Below are 13,153 nucleotides of genomic sequence, written 5' to 3' on the forward strand. Positions count from 1 at the left end.
TACTCCAGAAAGTGAGAAATTACTCAGAAAATGAGAAATTGGTTTCTCTGGGTGGTATCTGGCCTGTAGTATACACTTCAATTCTTCTTCCTTGGTATTAAAAGTTGCACTGACTCAATAAAAATGGCCAAGAAGTAAGATAAATCTGGATCAAATTTTTTAAAAAACAGAATCCATTCCAACTTACAAATAATTTCTTCCTATCCATCCTATAAAAAGATCTGTGTGAAGTAGAATTTTAAAACACAAAACATGCCCTGCTTCATAGGAAAAAAAATATATGCGTATTCACACCCATAAATGCAAGTTTGCCAAAATACAGTCAATACAGGTTAGAGACAGAATTTCAAACCCATTAAACTTTGAAAACTCCAGTCCTCCCCAAGGTAAGCTGGGAATGGACTCATGGTCACGAAGGAAGGGTGAGGACAGGCCAGCACCGTTACCCTGCGCCCCGTTGTTGGCATCGGCTGCATCCTCCCCGCCTGCGTCATCTTCTTCCTCGTTCTCCTCTTCCTCCTCCTCCGCCTGGTCATCCTGGGCATCGGGGTTCTCCCCCACCACCGCGTTCTCCGCTGGTGGGTTTGCAGGCTGCTCGGGGGCCACATTTTCAGCACCATTGCCTCCTGCGGGAGCCTAAATGACAGAGGAGCACAGAAACTGCCTACCTTGTCTCAGTTGTACTCTGTTTCCAAATTGCACTCTCCCTGCTAAAGAAACAAACTAGCAGATACAAATTTTATTAAAAATCCAAAAATCAACTCTCAAGGGCATCTCTTCTTAATGTATGTGAACTTGGATCAACTTCATATATGAGAATTCAATAGCGTACATATTCATTCAGCATAATTCAGAGATTAACATTTCGCAGAGTATTACAGAAAATGGGTTAACAAATCTGGCTATCCTGAACACGTCATTTCATAATCCTTCTTTATAAGGCATCTCTTGTCTTTACTGACCACTTCAGGCCTGAAAATATATTTGTGTGTCTATTTATTTGTTTGCACACAAACTGATATATAACTTAATTCGCAGTTATCAGTGAACACTTGAGGAAAGGTTTCTAACTTCTGCTCAGTGGGGAAGCCTGTCCATATGGACCTTATCAGTTCCCACATGTACACTTCCCTGGCTCTTCCTGGGTTATGCTACCTACCAAACACAAAGACCTAGCTGCAATTAATTAAAACACTGAATGCCTATGGGGTCAATGAAGATTCTAAAAGAACTGCATTAAATGCTTAAAAATATGAGGTACAATGATAAAAGTATTAATACTAGGTAAGAACAGCATCCTTTCTTTATGGTCCCTTTTTTCATACACGTGGTTTTCAAAGGAGAAGCTGTACTCTTAATTCTGTAGAGAAAAGGTATAGCGGAATTTGATGAAATTAATCTTCACATTAAGAAAAGCAGAGAAGGTCCTCAAATGAAAAATTAAGTCATTATCATTTGAGTTAACTTTATAGTCAATTTTTCCATAATAAAATTTTATGTAGTGCAAATTCTTTTTGTAAATAGCCAATTCTTTTTTTCTTTTTTACATTTTCAGCCCTATAATTTCTCAGCAAGCAAGATACTAAAACTCATTTATCATATCCTCTTCTCAACACCTCTTGCAAATGCTCTTACATCTAAGCATGTCATCTCTCATGCAGGAAAAGTAAAACTGTAGAAGACTGTTATCAACAGTGTTTTAATTTTTCTATTTTTAGTAAAGTTTCTACTAAAAGCAACAAAGGTGAAGCATTTTACACATGAAGAAACTAATGAACAAAGAGGGTAGGGACCCTCCTTGATATAATGCAGCATGTCAGAAGCATCTGTAAGGAGGTGTGTCTCTCAACTTCCAAGCCAGCATGAAGCAGTTAACCCAGGCAAAGGCAATGAAAGAGCACTCCAGTACACTCCCTAACACTAGTCCCAATCTCGCTAGAAAACTAAGCCACAATAGCATTCTTTTGATTTTCCACATCTTCCTTACTCTTCTCCCAAACCTTGTCACTGTCCTGCTTTGCAATGAGGGACATGGGAGTCAAGGGTTTGGGTCTCAGAGGGTGCCAATAATTCTTATGTCTTACCCAAATTAAGACAAACTCAGGGATGCAGGGGGTTACCTCATTCTGGTGATGCCCAGCAGCGTTGAAGGGTGGGGCAGCATGCTCCAGCCAAATCGGGGCTCCCCCGTGGACTATCTGCTCTCGCAGCCACACAAGACTGATGAATGCGCACAGTGTGCACGTCACCACAAAACAACCCTGCAAACAATCTGCCAATAAATTGTCCCTATTTAAAAAAAAAAAGTACGTAGAATTATTCCAAAGAATATTTAAAAATTAAGAAACCAAAGATAGCAACATTTCATTTTACATAAAAATCCCAGAAAGAACAGCCAGAAAAGTCAGTCACACTTTCTGGTAAAAATCAGTCTTTCAAAACAGAGTTATTTCTGAGGATGGTGACATTTTATCTATCTTATAAGATGGACAAATGTTTATTTATACATTTGTATTATATGTGTTTATATTATAGAAGGTAAAGAATAACATCAGATCTACATAAATCAGCTATCCAGCCTCTATTTGAGCATGACTGAGAAAAAAGAAGGCAGCAAGCAAAAAACTGAAAGTAGCCAAACACTGGACAAAAGCCAAGCATTAAATATATGTAATTTACTAACAGTAAATGACTTTGTCCAACCCTGACTAAGAATTTCCTTGTCCTTATTTTACACACGAGTTTAACAAACTTGACTAGCTGATACCTAAGCCCAAGAAAATGAACAGAATCAGCAACTCAGAAAGATGCAGAAGGGCCTCTAGAAAGGCCCGAGGACAAAGGCAAAGGAATCTGAGAGACAAGCAGCACACGATGCATGAGGCAAAGAAGCCTGTGGCACCTCTTACAAATGTCTCAGAAAGCAGATTAAATTTTGATGCTAACTGCAAATATACCAAAAGTGTATTAGTTCCTCAACAAATTCAGACAGATCAAGTATGGTTCCTTTATGACGATAGATGAAAATACACGGAGTATTGTAATACTGAAGATTTCTCTCTTTTCCTGTCTGAAGGCATATCCTTCCCTGGTCTATGGTTTCAGAATAATTCAAAGGTAACTCAGGAATCTTTGCAGCCTTCAGAAAATTCAGTATCATAATGGAATGACTTTTTTCCTCCACGGAGAACCTGAGGAAGGGTAGACCTCAGCCTAATAGCTCCAAACTGAACTGATGTTGCCCTCAGATATTATCTGGAATATACCTTAATCAAAAGAGGAACAGTAATTATCCCCTTATTAAAGAACCCTCCAGACCATTAAAATTTTGACAGGTCTGGACTAAAACACCCTCTTCCCTACTCCTTCCCTTGTCATCAGTAGTAAGAATAGCAATTGCTTGTTACAGATTTTAAATGGTGACAAACTTTGTAAAATCCTTTTCCTTTCCCTCACACCTTGAATCTGGGCTAGTTTGTGAACTGTCTGGACCAGAAGTGATATTTCCTAGGTTCTAGCTTTTGAGCTTCCACCCTCACCCTTTCGGAATTCTGCCAAGACTACCATGTAAAGAAGCCCCACTAGCCTTCTGAAGATGAGAGGCCATGTGAAAGAACGAAGGCACCCCATCTTAGACCATCCAACCTCAGTGAAACCCATGTCGAACTGAGGCAAGTCCAACAGATGAACTGATCAGCTGAGCCCAGCCCAAACTGCTAAGTCCCAGAATTAGGAGTAAATAAAATGGCTGTTGTTTTAAGCCACTACGTTTTGGGGACAGCAATCGTTTTAATAGCAATAGCACATGTTTTGCAGCAATAGTTAACTGATGTACTGTGCCAACAAGTGACCAGAAGAACTGAGCTACAGGATATGTAGGAGCTGCTGAGATATTAAGAAATTTTAAGTAAAACTTCAGAATAAAAAGTATTCTATAGAGAAAATAAAACACTACTCAGAAAAAATTAACGATTTTGTTATAAGTGCTTTCAGAAAAACTGGCTCAATTCTTCAAATTCTAAAAGGAAGCATGAGATTATAAAATCAACTTATGTTTACAGTTTCTTTCAACTATCCCCACCAAGCCTCCAGCATTCTTCCCATGTCAATGAGTAAGCGCATGAAGGCAATTCAGGTGTGTTCCAATAACCAATCACGTCAGAGAGAAAAGCGCATCCTGCCAACATAAGGCAAACACCACCTCTCAGTTCTGGTGATAATTCTGCTATATGTTAACATAGTGCTCAAAATTCACATACAGTTTTTACATATATTTGTGAATTTAGTCTTGGAACAGCCCACCTACAACCCTGAGGCATGAGCTTCCTCATTTTATAGATGAGGAAACAGGGTTCAGAACTATTCAATGATTTGCTCAAGGTCCCCAAAACCTGGCAAATGCAGGAACTTTTTTATTCCATTATCAGGGTTCCCCCCCACTTTACAACAAGCTACCTCGCTGCATCACCTAAGTGATCACATCTGTCAAACAACCAGATGTTTAATGATTCCACCAACAAGAAGTGAAAGTGGTAGGTAAGTGGAATACGGCCTGTTTATCTGGCATTTTCACTGACATAAGTGTTTTTCACAAAGCCAAAGCATACCAATTTAAGTGCTGGTAAAATTATCATATTCAACGATTTAAAACAGAAACCATTAAAGAATTAACATATCTCCACTTTACTGAACAGCACAGATGGGACTTTGAGTCACCTTTTCTAAACAACTGAGATACTTACTGACTGGCTGCTACACTGTTCTCTCAAAAACTACAATGATAAAATACAACTTCAGCCTCGAGCTGAACGGAAAAAGACTGCCTATTTGAAATGGTTCTTTTATGAGTTCATAAATGCTAAAATATAGTTTCCATCACTCTTAGCAGTCACCCCTTGCTTCCTTCTGACCTCCCTCGCCCATTCTTTCATGTACTTTTATTTCCTATGCAATTCCTAAATGGAAGCCAGGGCTAAGCTATGTCACATACACAGAGATGGTACTTCACCCATTTAAGACTGATTCTCCTTGCCAATATACTAAGACTGTGTTCTGGATGGCTGAAATAAAAACCTGATGTCCAGAAATAGGACTACTGTCTTATGTGTTTCCACTGAATCACTTCAGAGGTCAGTATTTTCATACAAAGCGTTATCTTATTACATCATTTCCAAACTCTCAAGTGTGTCAAATTACTGCTTCTCCTTTTTGTCACAGCCACAGCCATTAGTGCCCTATTCTCAAGATCCTTGTCTGCTTCTAAATATTACTTCAAAAGCTGTTCTAATATAAGTAAGGTTCAAGTTCAAAATCTTTTATCTTATCTATTCCCTTTACTGTCAAAGAAACAGAGATAAATTAAATAACTTGCCTGCTCTATCCAAAAAGGTGTAACCAGCAAATAGGAAAACCAAGTTACAGACACGCATAATGTTTCTAAGTATTTTCAACCATGACTAAAAATAATGATGCAGACACAAGGCACTTAAAGAACTCCTTCTTGATTTCTTTTCTGTCAGAAATGCAACATGCTCTCCTGCTCTCTTCTATTGCCATCTGACTTATTTTTACGGTAACATACTCTGAATGTTTCTGTTCTGCAAGAGGGTCTTATATTGTTCTTTGCCTTCACTGACATGGAGATCAGAAACCTGAAGTCAGTTGGGTACAAAAGAAGATTTAGCAGAGACGCAATCTTTTACAAGCTTAATATTCTAACGATTTTGATACAGTTAATCATTTACAGCATTTCTAATTCTAACATCAATAATAAATGAAATACATATGTCTTCCCCAAGAAACTGCAATTACAATGCTTCACATCAAAGTAAGATACAGTAAAACAACTACAGTGAACAAGTTTTTAGAGTACATATTCTAATAATAATCACAAAAAAAAAAACCACTTAAAGAAATTTGAATTCAAATGTCTGTGCTGTTAGAAACACATGTTTAAATGAACTGCCAGCACATGACTATGTGGAATACAACACTTCTCACACTGCACGACAGCTTTTCTAACTAGCTGTCCCACCATTACCAAACAGTCCTTTAAAAGACAGGTATGTTTTAAAACATCATTTATGGATGCCAGCTACTTCCACTGTAGCTGTAACTGCTGGAATAGGTAACAAATTATATTTGTCCTTGCAACAGAAGGACTTCTCACATTACAACAAAAACAAGTATGGGAAGAAAAAACGAGCACCCTTTACACTGCACCGCCTTCCACCAGCACAAGGTCAATACTCACGTGGACAGCATGTCTAGTGGCAGTGTCAGGAGTGAGCTCACAGAGCCAGTAAACAAGCACTTGTAGATACGGCCTACCAAAAAAGGGCAAGACAGCATACAATCACAACTCTCGTCATGAATTCGTACAGCTGCTCAGTTAAACAGAGGTAAAGTGGGACACCATGAATGCCACTGAAATAAACAGCCTTTTCAAGTTTGAGTCTCAAAATACTAAACTAAAACACAGTCAAGCATTAAAAATAGTGACAGTAAAGAATAAATGTTACACAATAATGCTAAGGTTTAGATTCTTTCCAAATTTATTTGTTTTTATTAAATGAGCTTAAACATTTGGGGGGGGGGGACTCAAGAAAAGATCTCCAAAACTGCAATATGGAGAATTTTTTTTAACCTAGAATTCTAAAATTCATTAAGCCTGCTCATGAAAACAAAGTTTTGGGGGTACACATTTTTGAAATTAAGAGGACTTTTCAGTAGAGTACATGCCTCAATGCTATGATTACCAAACTAACAATGAATTTTTTTAAAAAGACAGATTCAAGGGTCCTCAAAAGGACAAAATCTTAAATCTGGCCCTGAAGGGAAAAGACAAAGTATGGCTGAATACACAGCCATCCCCTTATCCCCTCAGTCAGAAAAAGTAGGAACAGATTTGGATTTGGTCTTGCACCCAAAATTTAGTGACTTTAATGGCTATCTTCAAAAGCCAAGTCAAAATGGAAAGATAGGAAAAGATTTTCTCTAACAATTACTTACATATGTGTGTAAAATAGTGAAAGCAAGAATGTCTGTAACAAAGTAAAACTGACAACAAGTCAACTGTCTGCAGATAATAACATTTACAGTCATAGTGGAAGGCTAACAGACTTCTCTGAAATCACTAGATCAAATATTGAAAACTAAGTCAAAAATTAAATAACAGTTAACAAGCTTGATTTCTCTTCTGACTAGTTTACATACACACTCATCCACAATTAAAATCTAAATTATATCACACAGTACACATTCTGTAACCTTTTTCCTTAAGTTAGCAATGTACCCATGGTGTCTTTTCATGTAAGATGTTGAGCTACCTTATTTTTAAGCACTCTAGTAAGGAGGCCTCTAATTTATCAATCTGTTTTCTTGTCTACACAAAAGCTCCCTCTCTTTCAATCTCTTTTACCTTCTGGAACCACTTATAGACAGATACTAAAACATATGATGTAGTCTCCAGCTCTCAATTTTTTTCTCTCAGACTTGCAACATCCTTTCTCCGAGCTACATCCTAGAGAGGCACTTGCTCAATCTTCTAGCTCACTAATTCACTCTTCAACAGTACCTATTCTGCTATTTGGTGTATCTCCCAAGATATTCATTTTCATAAATGACTGAGTTTATTCTAAGAAGACATGAGGATATTAATTATACTTATTCAAAAACCTTGTTTGTGTTTAACTCTAAAGAATCATATCTATCTACTCTGGCACCTAATTCGATCGATCCCTCCCCATGACCTCAAGAACAACAAAGAACCTAAAAGGAATCTACTAATTGTGAGCATACCAATCTCCCAGGGAGCCTCCTATGTTTCCCAATTATTCAGGATCATTAGATAGCTGTTTTTTAAAAGAGGATAAAACAAATCTGAAAAAGAATCCATCTTTTGCCATCTTTGAAAGCTCTAATAAACTTTGAGGAATAAAATTCAATTTCCATCCAATTATGGTTTCATTTTGCTTTTCCAATTCTTTCATGAACCCTAATTTTTAGCCTCTGTATGCTGTTTTCCTTTTCCACATTCATTCAAGAAACTGACTAGTTAAAAAAGTTCTTAATTCAGGTTAATAATGTTCTCTAAGTGAGGCTTTCCTCATATATGACATTATAATATCAAATTATTAAATGTCATTCAAACAAGTATGTGATACATTATCACTTTATAATATTAAATAGTTTTGCAATGTTTAAACAACTCCAACCACAGAGGAACAAATACTCACATGCTGTAAGAGGAACGACTCCCAACCATGCGAAGGCCACAAGTGTATAATGAAACCAATATCGTATTGCAGTGCCAATACTGGTAACCAGTCCAGCAAATATATCTTGGATTGGAAGCCGTGAAGGCATATCTGGGGAATAAACTATAAGGGGGAAAAAGGTCATATAATTTCATGAAGATTAAAAGACAGCTTATATGCTAGGCACCTAGAGCTATCTTAGCTTTCAGTATTTGTTTGGCACTGAAATATTTTTCCTATAAGAAAAGTGAATCAAATAATTACAATACAGGGGGAGGGTACAGCTCAGTGGTAGAGTGCACACACAGCATGCACGAGGTCTGGGGTTCAATCCCCAGTACCCCCATAATAAATAAGCAAACCCAATTACCTCCCCCACACTCACAAAACAACAACAACACATATATACATATGTATATAATACCACATTTACCCAGAAGTCATTTAAGAGAGCAAATCACGTAAGAAATGTGGAAGTCAACAAAAAAGGCCTCTGAGCAGGCAAAAAGATTCAAGAGAAGTACGCATCCCTCACTCACAGCCAGGAGCCTTATGCAGGGCTGATTTACACGTATTTTAGAATTCAAACATAATAATTATCTGGTTTCCCAAATTATAAAAGATCACATAAAGTGACTAGGACCAAAAGGTTGATAGCATGTCATCAAGAAAGAACACTGCCTCCAATTCCAGCCTTAGAAATAGCACTGAAAACACGCAGCCATCTGCAGCACGGCTATTTCCTGTAGGAGCAAACTGACGTTTGTGAGCCAATCGTCCTCACAATTTCAGCACAACAATTAACATTCCAAATGGTAAATGCAGGTCTTCCCATGCCTCTGCAAAGGTGTGGTTCAACACTCAGAAAAAGTTTCTGCCACAGGTAATATTGTGATTTATAAGAAATATATATTTAGTCTTTGTCCGGTAGTTCCTAGCTCACAGCACCTAAAACCCTAGGAATGTCCTAAGCAACAAAAAGGTGTCTTTTGTTATGTTAATTAGGTGTCTTTTGGGGTGTGGGGAGAGCTTGGAGTGGGTTCTCCAGGAGGAACCTACCAAGTAATTAGAGGGCTGGGACTTTAAGCCCCACCCTCCAGACCTCCAGGGAGGAGGGGAGCTGAAGGTAGAAACAATTGTCAATAGTCAATAATTTAATCAATTATGGCTATGTGACGAGGCCTTCATAAAAACCCAAAAACCCACGGGATTCAGAGACCGTCCAAGTTGGTGAATACATGGAGTTTTGGGGATAATGGTGTGCTTCCCCTTCCTACATAGCTTACCTTATGCATCTCTTCAATCTGGCTGTTCCTGAATTATATCCTTTTATAATAAACTAGTGATCTAGTAAGTAAAATGTTTCTGTAAGTTCTATGACCTGTACTAGCAAATTAACTGAACCCAAGGAAGGGGTCATTTGGGAATCTTTTAAATTTAAAGTCGGTGGGTCAGAAGGTCAGAAGCACAGGAAACAGCCTGGGTTTGTGACTAGCATCTGAAAGAAGTTCGGGGACTGAGCCCTCAGCTGGGGGAACCCAGCGCTATCGAGGGACTGACGGTGTCAGAATGGAGTAAAGCTGCAGGATCCCCAGTTAGCGTCCTGAAGAATTGCTTGCTGATGTAGGGACACCCACTCCCACACACACGTTGGAATTGTGTGTGAACCTATTTACCCCATTTCAGAAAGATTTCCTTTTTAAATGGTGTCAATGAAAACCACTTCTCTACCAACAGGTACCTCAGAAACAATATACAGAAGGAACAAACGTTTCTTTCTCCAGTGAGGCCAGAACAAAGAACTATGATAAAGTTTTAAAATCAGTGATCTAAAATTTATGAGCATACTATTACAAAACTATTCACAGCTATAAACATTAAGGAATAAACAACTAACAAACAGTAACTTTTACAACACGCCCACAAAGACCACTTACTTTAAGAGGATATTTGATAAACAGTAGCAAGTCATTAAACCAGTAAATAGAATTTTTGAGAAAGATAAAACAGAGCACATGACTGCTGAATGAAAACTAAAATAGTACAAACACAAACTTTTACTGGCCTAACAACAAAAAAGCTCACATGATTATTTCCCATCAATCAAACTTCATGAAGATACTCAACTATTTAGTCTTGCAGTTTGCAATCAACTTTTAAGCCGTAGTTTTTATGCCCTACAGAAAAGACTACAAAATAACACAACTGGCATTTTTTTTAGCACAATGAATATAAAGCTTCAGAAGTAAAATTGTAATAATTTTAAACATATATACTTTTCACATAAAAAACAAAGTAAAACTAACACTAATTTAAAGAATTCACATGCAGCAATTCAAAATGCTTTTAAGGAAAAAAAGAAAGAAGATAAAACACAAAAAACCTTTGAGGGGAGGGGAAAGGAGAGGACAATGTACTATGATCCCAGAATGAAAATATGCCTGAAATTCTTGATAACTTGCCAGTATAAACCTCTACTTATTTAAGATAAACAACATTAAATATCAATCAATAGATAAAGGAACTGTAAAATATAATCATTATTTTAAAGACTTGCAAAATATTTATCATAGGCTAACAAAATATTGAGCTTAAAATTAAGTCTTATTTCTAAAAAGTGAATTAAATCTTTGTCTTTATTATTATTGTTAGTCCAGCTTACACAATTTTAACTCAAAAGACAACCCAAATTTGAACAGGGATGGGGTACTTGATAAATTCAAGGCATCATTAATTTTTCACAGTGAATAATGGTATTATAGCTATGTTTTTAAAAAAGAACCCTTACTTTTTAGGCATACATGCTAAAATATGTACAGAAATCATAAATGATGGGGTTTATTTTAAAAAGGATGGAGAGGTGGAACAAGAACATAGGCAATGACAGGTACAGGCCATGAGTTGAAAACGGGTGAAACTGAGTGATAGAAACATATGGGCTCATTATACCTTTGTATACATTTGAACTAGTCTAAATAAAAAGTTTTTTTAAATCCCCAAAATTAAATCACTCTCTCTCATACACACACACACGTAGGTATGTATGTGTTATAAGCTGACATGTAGTTTTTAAAAATATTTTCCAAAATGTTACAGCAATACTTTCTATTACTATTAAAGAAAAATGAACTTGAAAATAGTTGCCTTAGAATTGTTTAAACATCTTTATGCCGCCAGTTATAACCTAGAAATGCAGTGAAAACTTCTAAAGAACTTACTTGGTGTGAAAGCAAATCTGTGCTTGCATAATTCACAGTATTCTTTTCGACTGTGTTTCAGCCACTGAACTAAGCTGCAATTACAAATGCATTCATAAGTACAGCGTTTATGACAAGGAAACTTTAACATTATGTTGAAAATTAATACTGCTTTATTAAAATATTACATATCACAGAACTTTCACAATTTTAAATTTAGAATATCCTTAACATTTTACCACTGATGCCCTCTAACAGTACAGAATCATACCAAAGATACAACCAACATGTATTTCTACTATTAAAAAGCAATTTAGATTAACTGGACTAAATTAATCAATTAATGTAAACTGTAATCTCCTCAAAGTTAACTGAATGTGAAAGAATCTCCAAGCATCAACATCAGTTCTAATACTGATCCGATAATACTGCTACCTGGTGGCTAGGTCTGTCAGTAACCAGCTGTCAGTTTCCTCACCTGCATAATAATAATACTCCACCTCACAGTTTTGTCGTAAGGATTAAATGAGTTAAGACGTATAAAAGCACTAGGTATTATATGACACAACGCATTTCATAAATGTAAGCTATAATCATGCCAAGCAAAACTAGAAAGTCGTTAACACTTCCCATGAACAAAGTAAGCTCTCCATGGTAAAATTAACAAATAGGTACTCACATGCACCTAGAAGACAACATACAAAATGACATGGCATGGTAATAAGGAATATGGGTAATTTCCAAACTTTCACAATAAATTTTTTAAAATAATTAATTACAGAGAAAGTTCACTGAAAACCACCCCCCAATTACACAGATTACAAAAGTGAGGCTCAGACATAAAAATTTTCTAAAGGGATAACTCACCATTCTTGATGGATAAACTTAATACTGCCGGTACATACACAAGGATGATAAAGAGGTTTCTCAGGTGTTCCTTCTGACCGACACACTCTACATATGTCTATTAATGAAAAAGAAAAATTGAATTATCCTCAGTTGTAACTTTTTTAAAAATAACAAACCACCAAAAACTGAACTACTACATGTTAAAGAAGAATCTATCACTAGGTAAAACATCAATCAACATCATGGAGAACTGAAAAGTGTGGAAAGGATGATCATCAAGTATATAACTGAAATTTAAAATTCTGTTATTATATAAGTAGGCCAATTGTTCCTTTGTGTGATCTTGTAAATAAATCCAAACTGAAAACAACAGAAACAGTGGTTTTATTTAAAACTGCACTCTCATAACTAACAAATAATAAATAGAAATGTGCAAAATCAGGTCACCATTCATGTCCTAAGTTTAAAGTCCTAAGTTGGGTCCTAAGTTTAAATTCCACAAAAACTCATCGCAGGACTTAACGCAGAAACAGCAGTGAGCGGCCCTGGAGACATCCCTCCACTAGAGGGAGAGAGACGCACCATGCACAGTGGGGCACCCCAAGACCAGGAAGGTGCAAGGCTCGGAGAGGCAAGCCAAAGACTGCCTTAAGCACAAACTACCGGAGTCCAGGGCTAGTGGGTCCACCGCCAAAGGGCAGCAGCTCTTCCCTCACTTCCTCCACCAGCGCCCCAAGTGGTTCTCAGGAAACATCTGTCCGTCTTGCCCAGGGTGGCATGTGACATAGTGACATATAGACGACTGAAACGGACCCACGTGCTCACTCGTGCCTTAATGCCATCTTCCCA

The 13,153-nt window shown here is 37.1% G+C and overlaps 1 protein-coding gene across 4 annotated transcripts in view; it reads right to left on the minus strand.

Annotated features, from left to right (window-relative positions):
* The window catches only part of MARCHF6 (membrane associated ring-CH-type finger 6), an 82,757-nt gene that overhangs the window by 39,644 nt on the left and 29,960 nt on the right, over nucleotides 1–13,153 (minus strand). For 2 of the 4 annotated variants that reach the window (XM_072958853.1, XM_072958855.1), the window contains exons 2-7: nucleotides 12,323–12,419; nucleotides 11,477–11,550; nucleotides 8,238–8,381; nucleotides 6,254–6,326; nucleotides 2,121–2,289; nucleotides 447–636 (exon numbers count right to left, since the gene is read on the minus strand). In XM_072958853.1, coding sequence (XP_072814954.1) covers nucleotides 447–636; nucleotides 2,121–2,289; nucleotides 6,254–6,326; nucleotides 8,238–8,381; nucleotides 11,477–11,550; nucleotides 12,323–12,419 — 747 coding nt within the window. Of the gene's footprint in view, nucleotides 1–440; nucleotides 637–2,120; nucleotides 2,290–6,253; nucleotides 6,327–8,237; nucleotides 8,382–11,476; nucleotides 11,551–12,322; nucleotides 12,420–13,153 lie in introns of all 4 variants that reach the window. The other 2 variants (XM_072958852.1, XM_072958854.1) reach the window with 1 other exon arrangement.

The sequence above is a fragment of the Vicugna pacos genome, chromosome 3, assembly GCF_048564905.1.
Source record: "Vicugna pacos chromosome 3, VicPac4, whole genome shotgun sequence".
Lineage (NCBI taxonomy): Eukaryota > Metazoa > Chordata > Mammalia > Artiodactyla > Camelidae > Vicugna > Vicugna pacos.